Source organism: Raphanus sativus, chromosome 7 (assembly GCF_000801105.2).
Source record: "Raphanus sativus cultivar WK10039 chromosome 7, ASM80110v3, whole genome shotgun sequence".
NCBI lineage: Eukaryota > Viridiplantae > Streptophyta > Magnoliopsida > Brassicales > Brassicaceae > Raphanus > Raphanus sativus.
Genome location: NC_079517.1, coordinates 3,543,291 through 3,567,549, shown reverse-complemented (window position 1 = coordinate 3,567,549; position 24,259 = coordinate 3,543,291). Strand labels below are relative to the sequence as shown.

The 24,259-nt window shown below is 36.1% G+C and overlaps 5 protein-coding genes across 5 annotated transcripts; 4 read left to right on the top strand and 1 right to left on the bottom strand.

The window, feature by feature from the left end:
- The first annotated feature begins 2,719 nt into the window (after positions 1-2,719).
- On the top strand, positions 2,720-3,121 carry LOC108815169 (uncharacterized). The gene has a single exon (XM_018587819.2). It carries the CDS (start codon positions 2,720-2,722, stop codon positions 3,119-3,121), a length of 402 nt encoding a protein of 133 aa, XP_018443321.2.
- Positions 3,122-7,018: 3,897 nt separating this feature from the next.
- Positions 7,019-8,564, top strand: LOC108815168 (DNA damage-repair/toleration protein DRT100-like). The gene has a single exon (XM_018587818.2). The coding sequence runs from the start codon at positions 7,239-7,241 to the stop codon at positions 8,367-8,369; it is 1,131 nt and encodes a 376-aa protein (XP_018443320.1). The 5' UTR covers positions 7,019-7,238; the 3' UTR covers positions 8,370-8,564.
- Positions 8,565-14,684: 6,120 nt separating this feature from the next.
- LOC108817337 (DNA damage-repair/toleration protein DRT100-like) lies at positions 14,685-16,085 on the top strand. The gene has a single exon (XM_018589996.2). The coding sequence runs from the start codon at positions 14,785-14,787 to the stop codon at positions 15,910-15,912; it is 1,128 nt and encodes a 375-aa protein (XP_018445498.1). The 5' UTR covers positions 14,685-14,784; the 3' UTR covers positions 15,913-16,085.
- A 1,960-nt stretch (positions 16,086-18,045) lies between these two features.
- On the top strand, positions 18,046-21,353 carry LOC108817334 (multiple C2 domain and transmembrane region protein 5). The gene is made up of 2 exons (XM_018589993.2): positions 18,046-18,205; positions 18,815-21,353. Exon 2 carries the CDS (start codon positions 18,923-18,925, stop codon positions 21,230-21,232), a length of 2,310 nt encoding a protein of 769 aa, XP_018445495.1. The 5' UTR covers positions 18,046-18,205; positions 18,815-18,922; the 3' UTR covers positions 21,233-21,353.
- On the bottom strand, positions 21,352-23,703 carry LOC108817338 (uncharacterized). Its single transcript, XM_018589997.2, has 9 exons — positions 23,408-23,703; positions 22,975-23,046; positions 22,776-22,865; positions 22,619-22,661; positions 22,392-22,498; positions 22,163-22,258; positions 21,901-22,091; positions 21,731-21,800; positions 21,352-21,614 (listed from the first exon to the last, which is right to left on the bottom strand). The coding sequence occupies exons 1-9, from the start codon at positions 23,543-23,545 to the stop codon at positions 21,540-21,542; spliced, it is 882 nt and encodes a 293-aa protein (XP_018445499.1). The 5' UTR covers positions 23,546-23,703; the 3' UTR covers positions 21,352-21,539.
- Between the last annotated feature and the right edge of the window lie 556 nt (positions 23,704-24,259).

Below are 24,259 nucleotides of genomic sequence, written 5' to 3'. Positions count from 1 at the left end.
TATACGGGGAGGAGGAGGACGGTGTATCATATCCCATGTCGGACTGCCATAAACAGTATCGAGTGGAACCCCGAATACAATACACTTGCATATACAGGGGATGACAAGAGTCAAATATTTACGCTGATGAAAAGACTTATGTTGTATCATGTATGATACTTCACTTAGCCGCCACTTACACTTTTAAAGTTGGTTTTAGAAAATAAACAATGGATCCAAATTCATTTTTTTGTCAAACCATATTCATTAATTAAAGGGAAAGAAAGGCATTGGACCCAATATTTTAGCCCACATAAGGGAAGGTTACATCATGGCCCAATATAATTTTTTTTTGCTAACAAATCGATGAAGTCAGGAGAGATGAGAGAAAGAAATATCGAGGAAAACATAGGCAATTTGTTAGATGTCTTTCATGATTTGTCTTATACTATTTGATTTGTCCTGTACTATTTGATAATATAACTTATAACCATATCACACTTGAGTAAAACACAAATGTTTTTGTTAGTGATAGTGGAGTGAAAATATTGTTTTGGTTGTCACTATGTTAAGGATTCATTTCACTAAAATACAACAATGAGGGTCCCAAAAATGAATGCTGATAAAAAAAAACTAATAATGGTAACTAAAATGTAGGGTCACATATGTTAGATCTAATTTCGGTCCATTTTTTAGATGGACCAGAATTGAGAAAGTGGGTCGTATAGACAGAAGCCCGTAACGAGATAGGCGAGCTTGGGACGAAGTCTTCAAGAGCCAGAGATCGCGAAGTTGGTTGCGAGAGAGAAGGATGAAGAATCTATAAAAGAAGAGGAGTAAACAAGTATTGGGATACATGAAAAACCATAGAGAGAGTACAACATACACATCGATCTTGTTTCATATCGTCTTAAAAGTCTATTCCTTACTCGATTTATTTTGTAGTATTGAATCTCATTTCTATTCATTGTAACCGATCTCTTATTCAATAAAAGTCTGTTTTTGTCAACCGATCTCCGATTACATCGTTGTGTTCTAAAGATATTGTTGCCCACATCTTTTTCATTCTCCAGTTTATATTACAAACACTATCAAATACTTAGTGTATATTTTAGGATCTACAACATAGCTAAGTTCATTAGAAATAATTTTGTAAATATATTTTAATACCACATTGATGATTTGTTGTTTGAGATTTATATAACATAAAGAGTCTCAGTATTTAATGTGAGTATTGTATTTTGTTGAAAAGATGTTCAAGTCAAGATGATTTTAACATATATACATTATTCAATTGGCCATAATATTTGTTTGTGCTATGAAAATATGGTCAAAACATATTACAAACAAATCATATGTTGCCATATAAACATTTTTGAATTGCTCAATAATAAATTAAATTGCTCTTAAAAATAAATTTTAACTTCCAAATAAGGTTAAATTGTTAAACTCTCTTGACGCAGACATATAATTCAGTTTAGAAAAAATACTCATTCCATTTTTTTCTATTTAGCGATTTGTAGTTGTACACACCGATTAAGAAAACATTTAATTTTCTACATTTGATTGTATTTTATACATTCTCAGTACACGGACATGTAATTCAGTTTAGGAAAAAATACTCCCCTTGTTTTTTCTTTCTTTCTATTTGACACTTTTTAGTTGTACATACCGATTAAGAAAACATTTAATTTTCTACATTTGATTATATTTTATACTTTCTCATAAGCGACATTGAATTCAGTTTAGAAAAAGTACTCTCTTCATTTTTTCCCATTTAACGCTTTGTAGTTGTACAAATCGATTAAGAAATCATTTAATTGTGTACATTTTCTAAATAAAAGATCATTAATTATCTAGATAACCATAATCAACGATAGAAAAAATAATATACAGAATATTAAAAATAAAATCATATAATATAAAAACTAATAATTTTTACATTGAAAATATGTAATTTGGAGCAAAAAATATTTAAAAACATCATTTATTAAAAACAAAGGGAATATGATTTTGTTGGTTATTAATTGTCTATTTTTTATTTTTTTTTGCATTTTGAAGCAAGAAAATGGTCAACATTTAATTAAAACAATCCAAAATATGGTCAAAATTTATTAAAAAAATTCTTTGTAGCGTGGATTAAACCCATAGTTCTCGCTAACACCGACATGAAATTCAGTCTAGAAAAGATTATCATTTCTTGGTTCTTTGTCTATTTTTTTTGTTTTTGTATTTTGAAGCAAAACCATGGTTTTTATTTGTTAAATCATTTTAACGTTGTGAACACTAATTTCATATTTTTCCTTTGAAATTTATTATTAATACTAATATATACTTTTTCAAAGCTAATTTAGAAGAATATTTGATAATTTTCCTATGTTATGAAATGGGGATAAGCTTTTCTTAAATTTGAGTTTATGTATTTTGATTCTTATTGGTCATTGCAAATCACCACCTACCACAATCTGAAAAGAAAAATACATTGAACATTATTTTTAGAGGAAATTACGATTATTTTCTATTCTTAAGAAGTAAAAACAAATTCGTGGTTTTGTATTGGTCAAATATTTTTCAATGGAGATAAGAACCATTTTAAACTTTCCTTGAACAAAGATATTTTTCCTAATTTCATACAACTCCACTGTCGATAAATATATGTCTTCAACCACACACAAATTCTCAAGAAGCATCTTTCACAATCAAATCTTAATTTTCACATTTCAAAATTTATTTGTTCATAATGGTTCGTTCCAAAACAAAAGCTAGGATGATGTCCAACGCAGCTAACCCTCCGCGAATTACCTGTAGGATGAGCGTAGCACCCAGTAAGTGTACCCCTAAGAAGCCGTATAGGTACAGGCCAGGAACTGTGGCGCTAAGAGAGATCAGATGGTATCAGAAGAACACATTTCCACTGATCCCGAAACTTCCATTCGAAAGACTGGTGAGAGAAACAGGCCAAATTTTGAAGGCAGGGTTACGTTTCCAGAGCAGCGCTATTGATGCTCTCCAAGAAGCAGCTGAAGTTTTTCTCGTTGAATTGTTTCAGGACGCCAATTTGTTTGCCATACATGCCAAGCGAGTGACTGTCATGCGTGAAGACTTCCTGCTTGCTAAAAGGATTCGGGGTGATAAACCTTGAAGCCATGATATGTATTATTTAAGATTGGGGATTAATATTCCCGTTTGAATGTACCTTTCTGCTTATTTGAAATAAATAAACTTTGCTTTGGTTGCCAATTTTTTTCTTGATTAGATTTGTCTGCTGAATATCTAACAACTAAAAAGTAATAATTATTATCATATCCATATAAAATATGAGAGTCATAAACATTGTTGTTTAGAAATGTGCTATGTGAGAGTCCTTGGGAAAATTTGTCTTTCCTCCCTGGATACGACCTTCATTTTGAATACTAATTTATGTATATATTCCCCACAAATTTCTCATATTCAGGTCAACAAAACATGAAAGTACATTATAACAGGCAAAAAGTAATAATTTTTAGATCATTTGATAAACTTGAATAATGATTGTTATCATAAGACATGTTAGTATTTCAATCAATCGAACTGTGTATCATGCTTATGTAATAAAATACATTCGACGGCGAACGAGCGTCTACTCCTACATGTGGGCGTCCAGAGGGGTAAGAAACATTATATAGTTTACGTTTACATTTACGTAAACTATATATGGAATGGTCAATTTCTGGACTACAGTGTTTGTTCTTCCAAAGACTTTCTAAGCTAAAACCGATGTTCTATGTGCATCTTTTCTATGGAAGAATAAGACAACTACTGCTGCTGGCTCACACGTTGCTTGGAAAGATGTTTGCTGTCCTAAGGCTGAAGGTGGTCTTGGCATCAGATTATTAGAGGATTACCAAATGGTTTTCAGGCTGAAAAGATTCTGGAATTACTTCTCAAACTCGAGATCATTATGGGTAGCTTGGCTGGGAAAAAATGTCTTCTATCGGACCAGCTTTTGGCTAACTCAAGACTCAGCTAAACTCTCACCTGCTGTAATAATTATGCTGCAACTTTGCGCTATGTTTAATGACTTTATGCACTGATGGGTTAGAAATAGCGAAGACGCTTCATTCTGGTACGATTCCTAGACTGACTTGGGGCCACTGATCAATGTAATTGGTGATAATGGTCCGCGTGACCTAAGAATAAGAAAGGATACAAGAGTTGGGGAGGCATCAGTTAATGGCTCTTGGATTCTTCCTCCAGAAAGTTCTCCAGCAGCTGAAACCATTCAGTTGGTCCTGGCAGGCACTGACCCACCACCCCTTGATTCTGGTCGTGACAGATTTCTTTGGCGTAAGGCAGATGGCAGCTTCGGGTCACATTTCTCCCCACCAAGATCACTTGGGAGTATATAAGACAATCTTCTCCCACTGTGTATTGGCACAAGGCGTTGTGGTTTTAAGAGAATATTCCTACAGAATGCTTTTGTTGCATGGTTGGCCCTGCTGCGGAGAGTACCAATGCGTGACAGACTTATCAGGTGGGGTATGGCAGTCCCCCCTACTTGTTGCTTTGTTCATCAGGCATTGAGACCCACCACCACCTCTTTTTTGAGTGTGAATTCTCTTCCATCAATTGGAAGCACTTTTCTGAAGGTATCTTATCTGACCCTCTGGCTGATCTACACTCAATAGCAGCTTCACTATCCACTGGGAGACTCCAGCCTCGTCCTAGTGCCGTCATTAAGCTTATATTCCAGTCTGCCATCTACTCCATTTGGCGTGAAAGGAATGCACGGATCTTCACCAACACATCCACTACAACTGCAGGTGTCCCCTGATCAGGGACAGTCTTCTCTCCTGTCCATCCCCGTACGGTTCCCCTTCCATGCTTGAGTTCTACTTTTCTAGCATCCGGCCTCCTTGAGGCATTTGGCTGAGTGTGGCTGTTAGGTTGTTAGGTTGTTTTAGTTTCTTTATGTTGCTCAAATAAGTTGTAATCAATATTTAGAAACAAAAATGGTATCAATCTTAACATTTTACCAAAAAAAAAGAAAACGTTGTAAACGTAAAAAATAGGGCATGTCTACCAGGCGCAAGAGACTATTTGCCGGCTATTGCATAATGTTACGACCCCGACTGACGCATTTTCGAACATATAAATCCTCTTCGAGTGAGGTATTCTAAATTTTGAATTTACAATCAGATGATAAAAGAATGACTAATCAAAAGTGTTCTATGCGTTGAGCTTTGATCTTCAAAGTATAGAATGTTACTATGAGCTATTAGCTAAGGAACCCATACAATATCGCAAGAGAATTTATTTTGTAAAATAATATGCCAATCTATAATTTCTTTTGAAAATGTATGTGTTACAAAATTATCTTGCATGCAGTTTTATTTTTATTGACAATACTAAAAATTAATACTTTGTTTATAAGTTGGTTGTAATAAAATTACAATGTATCTGTATAGCTAATTTTTTTTGTAAATTTCGAAAACAACTGAATATTTGAAATTAGTTAAAAATAAATACATTCTAATCTAATCATGTACTAAATTAATAAGATAACTTATAATGACAAATCAAATATTCATGATTTATTTTAAACTATGTAAGATGTGTGTGTGGTCAAAAACATGATTACATAATAATTTTAAGAGATTTTATTCCTTCTTCTTCCTTATTTGTATTTTCTATATAAAAAGTCTTTTCAAAGATTTACATGCTTACAAATTAAGAAAGAGATTTTGGTATAATAATACACAAATTGAAAAGAATCTTAAATTGTTTGTCCAATCCAAGTATTATCACAAAATACATCATAAATTACATAAACTTGTAATGGCGATGATAGTTTTATGATCGTTTAAGTTGAATATTAATCGGATCAATTACTTCAGAAATAATTAGAATAAAATCTTACTAAATTGTATTTAGTGCTCTAACTCCAATTTTCTCATCACGTAATAAGTAATAAAAATCATCTTTATATGTATTAACTTTTCCAATGAAATCTTCAACTTTGAATGTAAATTATTTTAATAATGATAATATAGCAAAAATGCTGTAGAACTTTGAAATTATAAAAAAAAATTCTTTCACCATGATCATATAAAGGCTCGTCAATGCTTACACAAATAAGAAAATGTAATTTCATTAACCATATTAACTGTAAATTACAAATTATCTACATAATTAAAGTTATCAAAATCATTTAACAATCTATAGTGTTTGTTGTTACATGCAACAATAGTAGACATGTATCTTAACAAGTAGCATTTACGGTAGAACGAATTCGCTAACATTAATTATATAATCATTAGCTAATAATCCATCACATTTACATGTTCTCATTTCCTATTTAACGTGTAATCAGTGATTCACTATGTAATTCTGGAAGTGTATTAAATCTCTATCCAGTTTTTAGGATTAGGAAACCTTTTGTAAAATAGTATGTTTTGTTAAAGAGAAAAAGGAATCGTTTTTAGGCTGATATAAAAACAGATTTAAGATTATAAATTTATGCATTCACATAATCTATATACAAACCCTAAAACAGTTTTGCCTCAATACGTTTTAGGTTTTAAATAGATATTTGATTTAATAAAGTAATGTAATTTTTAAGATGAGAAGAAATATTATTATGATAAAAGTTACAGACATTTACTTGGATTTCTATTATCAATAGACATGCGAAAATTGAAATGAAGAAGAACTCAGGCACATGCGTGCACATGAGTTAAATTTACAATAACGTCAATTCCATTAATGTCGCTCTTCTGACTTATCTCACTTCCTTCTGAATCACCATTAACACAACTGCCAAATCTCTGTATCACGTTTACTCTCCTTTTTTCAGGGCCGACCATGAATTTTGATAAACCTGCTGGCTCAAACTATACCGTGATTTACTACAAGAACATGTGATTAGTACTTATTATTAATATATCCAATCTATATCTTGGAACTATTAGTACAGCGCCAGGCAACAGAACCAAGAACATAACCATGTTATTAGTATCATTTAGTTATATTGACAATTAAATAAAACTGATCATACTATGATCATAGTGTATTATTAAAATTTAATGTAAACTAGAAGGTTCAACGAAGCAATATGCACTAACAAAAAGTATTGTTTCGTCGTGTTGCTATAAATACAACACCATAGTAGTTAAGTCGTTACCATGTCAAAACCTATGTAAAGCACATAAACACATCACACCAAGATTCTTGGAGTTTATATACTTTTATTATAGTGATCAGTCTTGTAAACGGGAGCCATGGTGGACGCTACGAATGCGTTAGTGATTGTATTAAACAGCGTCGTCGTATTACTCCTCGCCGGTGGTGCCACGGTGGTCCAAGCTTGTATCCCCTCTGAGCGAGCGGCGCTTCTCGAGTTCCGATCAAAGCTCAACGAGCCTTACATCGGCGTGTTCAAAACGTGGAAAGGCCAAGACTGCTGCAACGGCTGGTACGGCGTGAGCTGCGACCCCAAAAGCCGCCGCGTCTCCGGCATCACCCTCCGCGGAGTGTCGGAGGAGCCGATTTTCCAGCGGGCGAAACGGAAGGGATTCATGACCGGCACCATCTCGCCGGCGATATGCAAACTCGCTCACCTCTCCGGCATCACCATCACCGACTGGGAAGGAATCTCCGGCGTGATTCCGAGCTGCATAACGAATCTTCTCGCCATGAGACATTTAGATCTCGTCGGGAACAAAATCTCCGGCGTGATTCCGGCGAATATCGGGAAGCTGGTGAAGCTGAGCGTGTTGAATCTCGCCGATAATAAAATCTCCGATGCGATTCCTCCGTCGATCACGAGGCTGACGAGGCTATCGCATATTGATCTGAGGAACAACGTTATCTCCGGCGTCATACCGGGAGACATCGGCCGGTTAAAGATGCTGAGCCGTGTGCTCTTAACCGGTAACAGAATATCCGGTAAGATACCCGAATCTTTGACCCGGATCTACCGACTCGCGGATCTCGAGCTCGGGAGGAACCGGATCACCGGCGCGATCCCGGCTTCGCTGGGGAAAATGTCGGTGCTCGCGACGCTCGATCTCCACGGGAACTTGATCTCCGGCGCGATCCCGGGGAGTTTGATGACTTCGTCGATATCGAATTTGAATTTGAGCGGGAACCGTCTCGCGGGAAAGATACCGAATACGTTTGGACCGAGGTCGTACTTCACGGTGCTGGATCTTTCGAATAACAGTCTGCAGGGAGCGATCCCGGCGAGTATCATGACGGCGTCGTTTATAGGACACATCGACGTGAGTCGTAACCAACTGTGTGGGAAGATTCCGACGGGATCTCATTTCAGTCATCTTGAGGCGACGTCGTTTGCTTACAATAGATGCCTCTGTGGAAAGCCTCTTAGGAACTGTCTCGCAGTTAATTAATCAAATCATTGAGAAGTGATATGGAGTACTATTTACATTGATACATTATTATCATGTTGTAAGTTGTAGCCCGCGCCCCATTCGAAAGAGGCAATGCTATATATACACGTAAACTGTATAAGTCCTGCTAATGGGCTGGTTTTTTACTGTCGTTAAATAATGGGCTTCAAATAATGAATTTCCTATCGATAGGCGCGGTCCAATTAAGTAGTCCCACTCATAAAAGAAAAATACAAAAGTACTTCAGTGGGCCTTGAGCCCAATGTCGGTGGTGCATGGGTCGCGACTAGGAGAATGGTGCACGCGATACAGACATTTCCAACACGACCAAAACAAATAGAATTGTCGGATTAATACATTATACATAGTGGTCAAGTTCTTACAAACGAAATACACTAACTCGCTCAGTGTTATACAACACAAAACACCATCGCTGATCAGTCTCATGTTATACAACATTCATCTCGTAACATATTGACACACATCATAACATTCCTTTATGATATATGTTCTATAGTACTATATGTGATAATCTCTTGTCCGATAAAAGATCATCACAGTTATTAAGTAGACATGAAAATCTTTATAGAAAGAACAACAAGATATGACACAAATTGAACGTGTGAGTTACCGAGTACTGTGCGGGAAAGAATTGCCCAAAAGTTACTGGGTCAACACGTATGACGTATTTGATGTTTTATGGTTACTTTATACCGAACACACAATAGAGAACCTCATAACAAGTATGAGATGCAAACTATGCTATGAAGCATCTTATTAAACTAATTATGGTTAGTACTAGGTTAAAATAGATTGTAAGTTTTTTCGTTTGGTTCATCTAAACCAATACTTGTTTTAAATTTCGCAGCCGTCTAGGGCCAATCCGGTGTTCCGTCTTTTAATAATCTGGGGTCCCGATTTTTCTTGTCTACATACATATTTTATATAAAATAAAATATATTTTTTTTGTAAGAATAAATGGTAGATATACACATTTTAATAGAATTTGAGTGATAAATTTAATAAAATCTCAGTTTTGAAGATCCAATTTTTTTTTTGTCTAAAGACCCACAAATATATTGAGCCGGCCCTATTTGTGAAATGTTTCAAACTTGTTAAAATGGCATACATGTTATTTGAGAAGTTCACAGTCTATTATTAGGCGAATAGAACGTTTATAACAACTTTTTGTAAATAAATATTTAAAACAGTATAATTATGCTTATTTCCAACAACTCTATAATTATTGGGGTAATTTTCTTAATGTATATATAGGGGCGGACCCACGTTGATGGCTGATTATATAAAATTCTTTGTGTAGATAAGGTAAATTAGTCAACTAGGTCAGTGGTATTCATTGTGTTTGGTTAATCGTGGAGTGAGGGTTCTATTTCTTTTCTTTTTTTGTTTGAGAAAAAGTTCTATTTCACAACTTTATTTAAGTTTTATACTAGTGTGTATTATAATTTTTTATAAATAATCTAAGTATTTTCTTATGGACAAGATGATTGACAAAAATATAATATAATACTTCAAAATAAAATTGGACTTATATATATATATATATATCATTATATTTAAAATTTAATATTCAAATTATATATTACATTTCTAATATTGTGCCCCGACTAAAATTTTTTTTAGATCCGCCACTGTATATATAGGTAGTAGATATGAAGTGTAGAAGTGGGAAGAAAATATAAGTCGTGTATCCTTTACAGTTTGCACTATACTCGAAATAGAGATCTTTGGTTGTTAACTTTGACGTGTAAATGATGCCTCTTCCATGAAGAAACAAACTAGTAAAGGTCATATCATAATATTCATGAGATTACCTTAACTTTTAAGAACCAATGGCTTTCCCTACAAAGATAATTACTTATTTAGTTAAATTTGATACGATAATCGACGGCAGCAAATATAGCCGAGATGAATATAACAATTTGTCCAAGTGTTCAAAAGAATTTTCTCAACACTGACAAATGACAAGTACTTCTAACTAACCAGCTATCTCTCTCCATAACTACACAACTCTTTTTTTTTTGGACAACCAACACAACTCTCTCAGTGTATATCCTTCTTTCGTCTATTTATTTAGATTTAGACCCATTTAACGCTATTGTGTTAGATCTACTATCATTTAGTATTCCGTTCGTTTTTATTTTAGTTATATATACGAAACCTGTCATCAATTTGACGTTGCAGGGCGAGTTTACTCTTTTGCATCTTCAGGAATGTAACTGTACAAATCGAATCTCCCTTGAAAACAGAGATGCCACAAACAACCATGAATAATAATTCAATGCTCATACATTATTAACCGAGTAGTACCAAAAAATGACTCACGTGTCATCTTATTCGAGTTACTTATGTATCCAGCTGTATTTCGATTATTCAATAATTACTGTGTTAGTTTTGTTTGTATCCATCCATCCAAGAGCGACATTATTAGAGCATCTTTATCAGCATAGTTGAATGAATTTTAGAGCATTATAATAAAAAGAAAAAATTGAAAAAGTGATGAAAGATGTATATCTAAGGTATTAGACAAGAAGTATTTTGGCTAGGTTCTTCCACTTATTCCACTGTTAAATATTACTAAAATTTATCTCTTACACTATTTTATTAATTTTTCACATCTAAGCTATATCTTTCCACTTATCCCATTAAGGATGCTCTTAGTAGGTTTCGCCTTAGTATAGCATTGTTTAAATAAAAAAAAATGATTAGAAAAAAGTAAGAAAGAAACAAGTGAATAGTTTTCATATCAGAAATTTTAATATATTGTTAGAATCTAAAATTCGATATGTCATTAATATGTAAATTCACTTGAATTAAAAAAGTAAAATAAATATTTTATTAAAATACTAGTATTTTTTTTAGAAACTCAACATGTTTCTAAAAAAGGAAACTCAACATGTTTCTAATTGATGGTGCTCTATGTTCTTTGACATGGACAGTTAAAATAATTTTGAATAATTCATTAAAAGTTTAAGAATTTTAGTTTTTCATTTAAGTTAGTAGCATAACTAACATATTAGTAAAAAAAACTAACATATGCAAACTAGTTAAATTATCTTGGATTTTCTTCCATTATTACCTCTCTCCTTCATTACCCATTCTCCACCACCACTACCTTCGTGAACTTTTTTATCGACAATTCCCTATTTGTTTTTCTTTCACGTGATTATATTACACTAGATTTTTTTTTTGCTTAATACACTAGATGTTTTCTTGCACTATGTGTTGTAATAACAACTTTAAATTTAATTTCTATTTTAAATTTTGTTAATATTGTAGATTTTATTATTTTTCTCACCAATGTTTTAATATTGAGTTTGATTTAATAATACATAAAAATTTTAAAAATATATTTTAAATTCGTATTTAATAATAATAATGTATATATTAAAACTATATTCTTAAATAAAATTTTATCTATTTTTTGGTTAAAATATATTAAATCAACTTGCATAAAAATAATTTTTTACATCATGTATAACTTGATAGAAAAAATCAGCTTGTAAGTAGCATAAATTAATGTGTATAAATATGTAAAATTTATGCTAATGATGGAAATTTTCAGAATTTACGTGTATGTAGCATAAATAAATGTGTCTAAATATTTTCATATTTTTATACTCTAAATTAATTTTATCAAATTTTACTATTACTTTTGTAGATAATTAATAATCATGTATATTAAATCAATTTGTATAAAAATTTGATAGAAAATTGTATAATTATCAAAAAGTAAAAGTGAATAGTATTTCTAAAATCAAAAAGGAAACTATTGGTACTAGGATAAAAAGTTATATATTTTTTTAAATTGCATGAAATTTTGAAGAATTTTTAAGTAATAAAAATTATCTGATTATAAAAAATAATTAATAGTAATTCAAATATTTAAAATGTTATATTTTATCATCATATTATTTATTATTATATTTAAATATATTTACTTTAATGATGATATACATTATTACCCTAATCTAAAAAGTTTAGCAAAAATATAAATCAACATTATAAGTCTATGTCATAGTTATCCATAAGGCATGTCATAATTGTCAGTATGTTATGTCTTTTATTTAGTAAAAATGATTGTAGAGATTACACATAAACAGAAAAAAATAAAAAAACATTTCTCAAAATAATGTCTAAGAGATTTATGTTTTTATGTTTTGTATCACATTGCTTAACCCTTCGAAAGTGTTTGGCTTTATTACCCTTTATAAAGATCTGCTATCTTTCAATGATATCCAACTATGTCTAACTGTTAATAGGGCTTTGAATCCTTTCATTCTCTTCTTAGAATCTGAATTTGGGATTGTGAGTTTCAACATTTACAAAAAATTTCTTGTTAGATACTTTCGAATTTGGCTTTGGTTATAAGACAAAAAGAGATGAAAAAGTCTGGTCTCATCGTAACCACTGTTGCTCTATTATACATAACCGTTGTTGTTTGTCGTCGATCAAAAGAGTGTACAAACACTCCTTCCAGCTCTCATCACATGCTTTCCGCAAAGAGAGATAAGAAATTATCAAAAGAGCACGAAAACACTAATCAGGAAACTTCCATTCTAAAGACTGGTGAAACAATATCTCAAAGTTTGCAGAGCAGCGCTGTTGATGCTCTCCAGGAAACTGCTGAAGTTTATTTCGTTTATTTTTCTTTTCGGGATATCAATTTGTGTGCCATACATGTCAAACGAGTGACCATCATGCCTAAAGACATCCAGCTTGATAAAAGGATTCGAGGTGAAAAAATTTGAAATCATGATATATATTATTTAAGATTTAGGGATTAATATTCTCGTTTGAATGTACCTTTCTGTTAATTGAAATAAAAAATTTGTTTTTGTTTCCATTTTTTTCTTGATTAGATTTGTCTGCTGAACATCTAACAGCTAAAAAGTAATAATTATTATCATAGACATACAATTTCCCAATCAATAAACAGAGTTGTTTGGAAACGTGCTATGCAAAGTATACAAAGTCATCTGTTGTTGCCTCCCCTGCATACTACCTTCATTTTTGAGTACTAATTTATCTATGTTTCCCCACAAATTTCTCAGCTTCACATGAAAGTACATTATAACCGGCAAAAAGTAATGATTTTTAGATCATTTCATATACTTGAATAATGATTGTTAGTATAAGCCATGCTAGTATATTTCAATCGATCGAACTATGAATCATTTTAAAAGGTTCTAAGTGCATTAGACGGCGAACGAACGTCTACTCGTAGATGAGGCGTCTAGAGGGGCAATATTGTTTTCGAATTAATATTGTATAGTTAACGTAACTGTAATATATTGTAAACGGAATAACTAGGTGCCCGCGCGTCTTAACAAGCGCCGGAGATTTGTTTTGCCTGAATATTGCCTAACGGTAACATATAAAACATCTTCGAGCTAGCGAAATTTTGATTTTACAATCAGATGATGGGAGCATGACTAGAGAAGAGTATTTACATGCGTCGAGCTTTGATCTTTCTTTTTCCTTTTACATTTGATCTTAGAAGTATATATAGAATGTTACTGTCAGCTGTACGTATAAGTAAATGGAAATGAAGAGGAGGGTGATGAAGAAGAAGAACTCAAGCACATGCGTGCACATGAGTTATGTTTCGAATAAGGTTAATCCATTAATGTCGTCGCTCTTTTGACTGATCTCACTTTCTTCTAATCACCATTAAACAATTGCCAAATCTCTATATCACGTTTACTCTAGCTGTCTCTAAGCCTCTCCTTTTTTAGGGCCGACGATGAATTTTGAGAAAACTAACTCAAACTATACCGGGATTCACACAACAAACCATGTTATTAGTAATTATATATCCAATCTATATCTTGGAAATATTTTTGATAATTTAGTACAGCCAGGTGACAGAAACAAGAACATAACTATGCTCTTAGTAAAAAAAACTATGGTATTAGTATATACTCCATCCATTTCTTAAAACGATTCATTTTATCTATTTTAATTTTATTTCACAAAAGTGTCACTATACATTTTTAATGTCAATTTGTAAAAAATATTCCAAATTTAATCTCAGTAATCTAATATATTAATTGAAGAGAGAATTTTCGTTAATGTACTAATAATGGGTAAAATGACCTTTTGTTAGTTTCTTAATTTGTATAAAAAAAATCAAAGTGATACTCTCTATGAAACATATAGATTAGAAAGCATGCAAAAAGATGTGAGGTGGCATACATGAGAAGGTTCAACGAAGCAAGCAAAAGTAATATTTCGTCGTCTATCTGAAGACTGTATGACTATAAATACAACACCATAGTCGTTAAGTCGTTTCCATGTCAAAAAAAAACCTATGTAAGCTCGTAAACACATCACACCAAGATTCTTGGAGATATATATTAAATAAAAACATTCACTATTGTAAACGGCAGCGATGGTGGATGTTAAGAAGGCGTTAGTGACTGTACTGATCAGCGTCGTCGTGGTATTACTCCTCGCCGATGGCGCCACGGTGGTCCAAGCTTGTCTACCCTCCGATCGGGCGGCGCTTCTCGAGTTCCGATCAAAGCTCAACGAGCCTTACATTGGCGTGTTCAAGACGTGGAAAGGTCAAGACTGCTGCAAAGGATGGTACGGCGTGAGCTGCGACCCCAAAAGCGGCCGAGTCTCCAGCATCACCCTCCGCGCAATATCGGAGGAGCCGATTTTCCAGCGGGCGAAACGGAAGGGGTTCATGACCGGCACCATCTCGCCGGCGCTGTGTAAACTCACTCACCTCTCCGGCGTTATCATCTCCGACTGGGATGGAATCTCCGGCGTGATCCCGAGCTGCGTCACGAATCTTCTCGCGTTGAGACATTTAGATCTCGTCGGGAACAAAATCTCCGGCGTGATTCCGGCGAGTATCGGGAAGCTGGCGAAGCTGAGAGTGTTGAATCTCGCGGATAATAAAATATCCGGCGGGATTCCTCCGTCGATCACGAGGCTGACGATGTTGGCGCATCTGGATCTCGTGAACAACAATCTCTCCGGAGTCATACCGGGAGACATCGGCCGGTTAAAGATGCTGAGCCGCCTGCTCTTAACCGGTAACAAACTCTCGGGTCAAATACCCGAATCTTTGACCCGGATCTACCGTCTCGCGGATCTCGAGCTTGGGATGAACCGAATCACCGGTCCGATCCCGGCTTCTTTGGGGAAAATGGCGGTGCTCGCGACGCTTAATCTCGGCGGAAACTTAATCTCCGGCGCGATTCCGGGGACGCTGATGACTTCGTCCATCGCGGATTTGAATTTGAGCGGGAATCTTCTCGCGGGAAAGATACCGAACACGTTTGGTCCGAGGTCGTACTTCACGGTGCTGGATCTTTCGAATAACCGTCTACAGGGACCGATTCCGGGGAGTATCACGACGGCGTCGTTTATAGGCCACCTCGACGTGAGCCATAACCATCTCTGTGGGAAGATTCCGACAGGATCTCCTTTCGATCATCTGGAAGCGACATCGTTTACTTATAATAGCTGTCTCTGTGGGAAGCCTCTTGGGAAGTGTCGGAAATAATTAATCAAATCATTAAGATGTGATTTGGGGGTAATCAAAAGAAGTTTTATTTTGGATATGTTACGTTAAATGCATTATGATCATGTTGTAAGTGTAACTAGCCTTTTGTTAGAGGCAAAGCTATATATATGTATTTCGATTTTGTGTTTTTGTTATTATTCTTCTTCCTACTACATATGCGTTGATTCTCGAACCCTCACGGCCTCACTATTGACTGATGAGATGGGCTTATCATATGTATATGACGAAACAGAAACACAATGTTGATTCAAACCCTCACTCATATGTTGATTTCAAACCCTGCTAAAAGGCTTTTACCGAGGACAACTATTTTACCACGGGAATTCATTTTAGATCTAAACTAAATCCTGGCTTTTATTGTGGTCAAAGGCTTTCAAATAACGAATATTGGGTCGCTTGGCGTTACCCAATTAGGTAGTTTTACTTATGTAAGAAGGAACAACTAAAAAGTAGTTTGGTGGTGAATGGGTCGTCTCTTGGCCTCTTGGGAGAGGAGTGCACGTGATAGAAACATTTCCAATTAGTTAATACACGACCAAAACAACATATGGTATTGTCGTATGTATACAGAGTGGTCGGTTGTCCAAAAAAAAAGGTATACATTAATACATAGTGGTCAAGTTTTTACAAAACCATGAAACACATATTATTTAAAGTATCATATATAGCATTATTCCTTGCGTTTTTATTTTAGTTTATTTTTTTTTATTTTAGTTATATACGCAACAATCTGGAAACGTATCTTACGTGTTGTCAAATAGCAACCAAACCATCAAGATGGAAGTATCACCCGGGCCAGGGACACAAGAAGCTGCTGAGGCAACTTTCAGGCTCGTGACCGCTGATTCTAAAGGGAGGATATCGGGTCCAGAGGAGCTAATTGGAAGTAAAGTCATGATCGAACCGTTTGATTTCCCTGGCATGCTTGTGACGCAAGCAACTGATAGCTTCCTTGCGGTTCAAGCTTCTTTTTACTGACCAAGAAGCCTCGAGGTTCCGGTTAGTAGCTGGAGTTGATGGGAAGCCAGGGAGAATTTCTTTCAAGCCTAGAGAGCAAAAAGGGTTGTTCTGTGTGCAGCGATCAAACCTAAAGCCAGGAATGAAACTGCAGATTAAATGTGGTTCAGATGCCACTGATGAGAAGTTTAAACAGGCAGCAAGCTTTAGGTTAAGGAAAGGAATGAGTCAATACAATCCGATGAGTTTCGTGATGAGCGGTACAGAGAGGAACTTTGTGTTCTCACCATTGTTCAGCTTAAGAGATGAAAGTTACAATGTGTACTTCATTGTACAGAATTGAAGAAAGAAACACTTAAACAACTCCTCAAAGTACAATGAGATAAAGAAAATAAGGAAAAAAAGTCTTATGGAAATACCTAGAAGGGTTGTGTTTAGATGATTAGCATCCTAGGTGGTTTATGTTATGCAACTATAATCTACACATGCGTGTTGCACGTTATAGTAGATATAGACAAGGGTTTTATAAAATTTAGTGAAAAATTATTTCATTTCACATCTTTAGTTTATAAGTTTATTGTTCTTGAATGTGAAACAATTGTGCCAAAAAAATTAAAATAATAAAATAATAATAGAGCCAGCCTAGGCTGCAGTGGATTGATCCGTTCTGTGGGCCTTCCACCATCCAAAAGTTAAATGAATCTGTGACGTAGATTTTCTTTTGAAGAAAAATCTGTGATGTAAATTTTGTGAAAATAAAAGAAAATCCAAATACTAATAATCAATTGGTACTATTTGAGCAGTTTTTGATAGTACTAAATAAATTAGAGAAATAAAATGTTTGAAACTCTGTAAAAGTAAAACGTTGAATTCAAAAATAATGTTCGTAGACAGAAAGCATATTTCCGTGCAGCGAAACAAGCCGTAGGACAAGAAAACAAACAAGTTAGACGAACATTGATTTCATATAACACTCAAAATTAAATGCATTAATAAGAAATAAACTAATGAAGTGAAAAAACAAAAACTTAGAAAATTAAGAAAATTGAAAAGGTGAAAGAAGAGGTCAAAAGAGTATATAGAGTAGGTCCACTAAAAAGCAGCAGATCTTAGCACCCACATGTCCCGATATATTCTATTTCCCACTGTACACTCTCTTCTTCATTCACCACCTCTCTAGGAAAGCTCACTATCACTCTCTCTGCTTTGCCATCTCGTTTTCAACATCTTTCCTTTTCTTTGAAACTTTCCGTTCCAAAAGAAAAAAAAGGTTTCACTAAATATAAGATTTCTACTCTTCATTAGATCCCTTGAGGTACATTACCTGACCACGTCTTGATCTTTTTTTTTTGTAAATAATTTTTATATGTCTATTTTATATTTATGTGTTTGTTTTGATAAGTTGCTCAAGTAACAGCGATAGTGACGAGTAAAAGACATGTAAACAAAACATTTCTTGTGGGGTTTAGCTGTACCTCAAAGATTAGTTTCTTTTTTTTGGGTTACATAATGGATCTTCATGTTTACTCTTCTGTTTTGAAAAAGTAATAGGTATTTTTTTTTGAAGTAATAGGTATTTTTGCTTTCTAGTTTTTATTCTTTGTTTAGATCAGATTTGGAGAAAACTAAGACAAAAAGAAAAAGTTGAACACATTTGTCTAGGAATATTTTATTTACAGGGAAATGTTTGTCAACATTTTTGGTGTTGGTAGCTGCTTGTTTGGTGAGATTACTTCAACAAGAGTCCCTAAATAACATTTTTAAATATATAAAAAATTACTATTTCTCCATTTTTTATTTTCTCCATAAATATTTTTTTTTTCTCGGAAGAGTATAGATCTCAACTTAGCCATTGTAGGTAAACTGTTAAAATCTCTCTGATTCATTCTTCCTGTGTTGTGTTTTTTTGTTTTTTTTTTACCAGAAGTTTGTCTTAAAGATAACAGAACGAAGCAGCTTCCCCTGAAACTGCTTGTTATTACAAAGTACTAGGATCTCAAAAAGAAACGAAGGTTCAAGAAGATTCAGACAAATGCAGAAACCAGGGCAAAACATAGATTTTGCACTGAAGGAGACTTCACCAAAGATCGGTGCAGGAGCTTTGACAGGTGACAAACTCTCATGCACTTATGACTTGGTCGAGCAGATGCACTACCTCTACGTCCAGGTCGTGAAAGCCAAAGAGCTACCGGGGAAAGACGTGACCGGTAGCTGCGATCCTTTCGTGGAAGTGAAGCTAGGGAACTACAAAGGCATGACCAAACATTTCGAGAAGAAGTCGAATCCGGAGTGGAAGCAAGTCTTCGCTTTCTCAAAAGAGAGGATCCAAGCATCGATCCTAGAGGTCGTTGTGAAAGACAAAGACTTCGTGGTGGATGATTTCATCGGTCGGATCATGTTCGATCTCAACGAGATACCGAAGCGAGTTCCGCCTGACAGTCCGTTGGCTCCTCAGTGGTACCGGCTGGAGGATAGGCACGGACGTAAGGTCAAAGGAGAGCTTATGTTAGCTGTTTGGATGGGGACGCAAGCCGACGAAGCGTTTTGCGATGCTTGGCACTCGGATGCAGCCACGGTTGGACCCGAAGGCGTGGCTAACATCAGGTCCAAAGTTTATCTCTCGCCGAAGCTTTGGTACGTGAGAGTCAACGTCATCGAGGCGCAAGATTTGATACCTTACGATAAAACCAAGTTCCCTGAGGTCTACGTGAAGGCGATGATCGGGAACCAGACGCTGAGGACTAGGATCTCTCAGACGAAAACGTTGAATCCGATGTGGAACGAAGATCTGATGTTCGTTGTTGCTGAGCCTTTCGAGGAGCCGTTGATACTTGCTGTTGAAGATAGGGTTGCACCGAACAAAGATGAGACGTTAGGCCGTTGCGCGGTCCCTTTGCAGCATGTTCAGAGGAGGCTAGACCACAGGCCGCTCAACTCGAGGTGGTTCAACCTGGAGAAACATATCATGGTGGACGGAGAGAAGAAAGAAATAAAATTCGCGAGCAGGATCCATCTGAGGATCTTCCTAGAAGGAGGATACCATGTTCTTGATGAATCGACTCACTACAGCAGCGACCTAAGACCAACGGCTAAACAGCTGTGGAAACCGAGCATAGGCCTGCTCGAGGTAGGGATCATCAGCGCTCACGGATTGATGCCGATGAAGGCGAAAGACGGTAAAGGGACGACGGACGCGTACTGTGTGGCTAAGTACGGTCAGAAATGGATCAGAACGAGGACGATCGTCGACAGTTTCGCGCCAAAGTGGAACGAGCAGTACACGTGGGAAGTGTTCGACACGTGCACCGTCATAACGTTCGGAGCGTTCGACAACGGACACGTGCCGGGGGGAAGCGGGAAAGATATGAGGATAGGGAAAGTGAGGATCCGTCTCTCGACGCTCGAGGCCGACCGTATCTACACGCATTCGTATCCGCTCCTCGTCTTTCACCCTTCGGGGATCAAGAAAACAGGGGAGATACAGTTGGCAGTGAGGTTCACTTGCTTGTCTGTTATCAACATGCTTCACATGTACTCTCAGCCGCTGCTCCCCAAGATGCATTACATCCATCCTTTATCGGTTCTTCAGCTGGACAGTTTGAGACACCAGGCGATGAACATCGTCTCCGCGAGGCTGAACCGAGCAGAGCCGCCGCTTCGCAAAGAGATCGTGGAGTACATGCTGGATGTTGACTCGCATATGTGGAGCATGAGGAGGAGCAAAGCGAACTTCTTCAGGATCATGAACGTTCTGAGCGGTCTCATAGCTGTGGGGAAATGGTTTGAGCAGATATGCAACTGGAGGAACCCGATAACCACGGTTCTGATCCATGTTCTCTTCATCATCTTGGTTCTCTACCCTGAGCTCATCCTACCGACGGTATTCTTGTACCTCTTCTTGATCGGGGTATGGAACTTCCGGTGGAGACCGAGGCACCCGCCGCACATGGACACGCGTCTGTCCCACGCAGACGCTGTCCACCCTGACGAGCTCGACGAAGAGTTCGACACTTTCCCTACCTCCCGGTCCCCTGAGATAGTGCGGATGAGGTACGACCGGCTCAGGAGCATAGGAGGGCGAGTTCAGACAGTGGTGGGCGATCTAGCTACACAGGGAGAGAGGTTTTCATCCCTGCTGAGCTGGAGAGACCCGAGGGCCACCACATTGTTTGTGTTCTTCTGTCTCGTAGCTGCTATTGTGTTGTACGTTACACCGTTTCAGGTTGTGGCGCTGCTCTGTGGGATCTATGTGCTGAGGCATCCAAGGTTCAGGTACAGGCTCCCCTCTGTGCCTCTCAATCTCTTCAGGAGGCTACCTGCAAGATCTGACAGTCTATTATAGATAGACATCCCCTATTTATCTACTACTATATCTGCACTTTTAAAAATACTTTGTGTTTCAAAAAAAAAACTTGGGCTTTAATGCTTGATTCAGTCTTTAAATGATTATTATAATTGCAGCATTATAAGGCAGTTTGAAAAATCCAAATACATATATATTATCCAAAATACTCAAAAAGTATTTGGTTTATGAGTTTATATTTCTCATCTGTAAATTCTGAACCCCCCATCCCTCTTAAATTTTGGTCCAATGAATATTAGTTCTTTGCCAAGAATAATTAACTCAGGGGTCTGATAACAACCATATGCTACAGCCCTGGAGGGGGTATAACCATGATGTTGTGGTGCAGTTGCTGCAGCCACTGCGTTGCAATTGGATCATCCTGTTCAAAATAAGTAAGCAGATTAGCTAACAACAGTCAAGTCACAACTCTACCAAAAGTATTGAGACAAAGATAACAGGTTGGCATTGGTTAATATGCTAAGACATAATACTTACATAGAGACAGCTGGTGAAGGCGGCATTGCTAAGAAGATCCGGGAGGCAGTTTCTGAGTGCAAGGCAGGCCCTGAGTTTGATACAAACAACCGTATAGTGTAAGCATGAGTGTATATATATATATAGATTTTGTTTTGAAATGAAGGTAAAAGGGATATAATTTATAGCACCTTCTGTTATCTGTCAAGCGAAGATAACAGCGTACGATGTGCTTTAGAAGCCTAGGAGAAGGTGCTTGTGCAAGTGAAGTCACCATATTATCCAAAACTTGACCCAAAGCATAGAACCTATCCGCACAGACGCACATGTAAATAAGCCCATCACCGTCCAGCAAAATTTTCTGAACAATGAAGACAGCAACCTGACAAAAAAAAAAACAAATCAATCAACCATAAGAAAAGAAGGCATCTGAAAGTAGAGAGAAAAACTTACAGTCTTTGACAACTCGCTGCCATCTTCCATCGACTGGAGGCACAATGGGATGATTTCAGTTTTGAGAAGGAAACTGATCACTTCTCTATCATCAGCCTACCAAAAAACAAATGAACAATGTTGCTAACACCAATATCACAAAAAATTCAATGATTCTATGATGTGTTAGAGAAGGAAACGTTCCTGCCTTTAGTTAAATAAACAGAGGTTTTATAGCTATAGATATTACCTTGACGAGTGCACCAATAACACCCAAGCTAGTCAAACGCAGGTACTCATAGGGTGTCAACGTGCTTGACGTCTTCAAGAAAGGATACAGGTACATGGGCATCTGAGCTGTATTTTTTGGAAAAGCAATTTGCCTTGAGCTTTAAGCATATTATAAAAACCACAAGAAGTTCAATTAAAAAAAAAAGAGACCAACAAAAGTGGCTATTAAAACCAGTTTTGTAATACCTCTAAGGAACTGCATTTTCGTTTCAGGATGAGCAGCAACACACTGGATGTCAAAAAAAAAAAAATGGAAGGTTAGAGACTTCCAAATTGCATACATACGTAGTAGTAGATAAATGCTTTTGTCTCTCATTCAACCAAAAAAAAAACAAAGACAAACCTGAAAAAGGGCAAGGGCATTGCAGACCCTGTTGGACTGAGCAACAGTCAAGGTTGGAGGAGTCAGGAGACGGTAAACTGAGGTGATCTCCTGAAACAAAAAATAAGGAAAAAGATTAGATCTCTTAACCAATACAAAGAAAGCCATCATCGTCAAGCAATGAATCATTTCCACTGAAGATAAGATGAACAATATTTACCTGAAGAAGAGCACAAGTGGTACCAAAAGAGTTCCACAACAGCGGAGCCAAATCATGAAAGATCTCTCTTTTCTGATTTTTCAAAAAAAAAAAAAAAATGAAAGACAAAGCAAAACCACAGGACGCATATGTTATCTTATTACATAAGTAATCAGTTCAGCAAACATCAAAAACAAGCAAAAAAAACACAGGACACATATGTTATCTTATCACATAAGTAATCGGTTCAGAAAACATCAAAAACATGCAACTTTGTTTAATTGTAATAATCCGACAGAAATCTGAAAGCATGTCCTAGATTCACCGACCAAAACAAACCAAGACGATCTTGAAAAAACAAAACCAAAAAAAAACCTAAAACGATCAGAGTTCACAATCCACAAGCAAAGCAAGTTCGATTACGTAGAGAGAAAACAATAATAATAAAGGAGACCTTGGACAGCTCGCGAATAGCATTCTCTCTGAGGTCAGGGTCACAGATGTCGAGCACCAACTGCTCCACGGGAGAGAGGTTGCGATCGTTGCTAGAAGAAGCCATGGAGAAAGGGAAGGAAGGAGGAAGATTAGCCATAGCTTTCACCGTATCGTCTCGTCTCCCACGCGCCGCAAGAGAATCACTAAGAGTGAAAGGAGGAGGGGGGGGGGACCTTTATTTATATTAGTCCTGGGGCGTGTTCGTCACGTGCCTCTCTTGCCCCGGTTTTGTGTTGTTTGTCTGTTTTTCTCTATTTGGGCGTTACGGTTTTGGCTTTGTTTAAATCTAAAAGCTTTCACCAACTTGGTTGAGGATGCAATATTATGTTGGGACAAATGGTGGTTAACTCTTTTGGTTGTTCAGATGATCACTAGCTACTGGTGAGAGAACAAAAAAAAAAACTTGTGCAATTGATTCAAGCAAATGAAGAAGATTTATCTTTAGGTTCTCGCGCCAAACTAAACTAAATTAACGGTTATTTTTAGCGCACTATGATAAACTACTTCAACGGTTCTTTATAAATTACTTTAACGGGTTTTAACGGTTTTTCAAAAATATAGCACTGATTTTTTTTCTTAATTGTACATTCATTTGAATCCACAATCAAAATCTTTCCTCTTTATAAGTACCATATTTAGATACAAGATAATATTTTAACGTTTTGGTTTATTTCATGTTATCGTGTCATACTAAACTAAATTAACGGTTATTTTTAACGCGCCAAAATAAACTATTTCAACGGTTTTTTAGAGACTACTATAACAGGTTTCTAACGGTTCTTCAAAAGTATAATATTGAATTTCTTTTTAG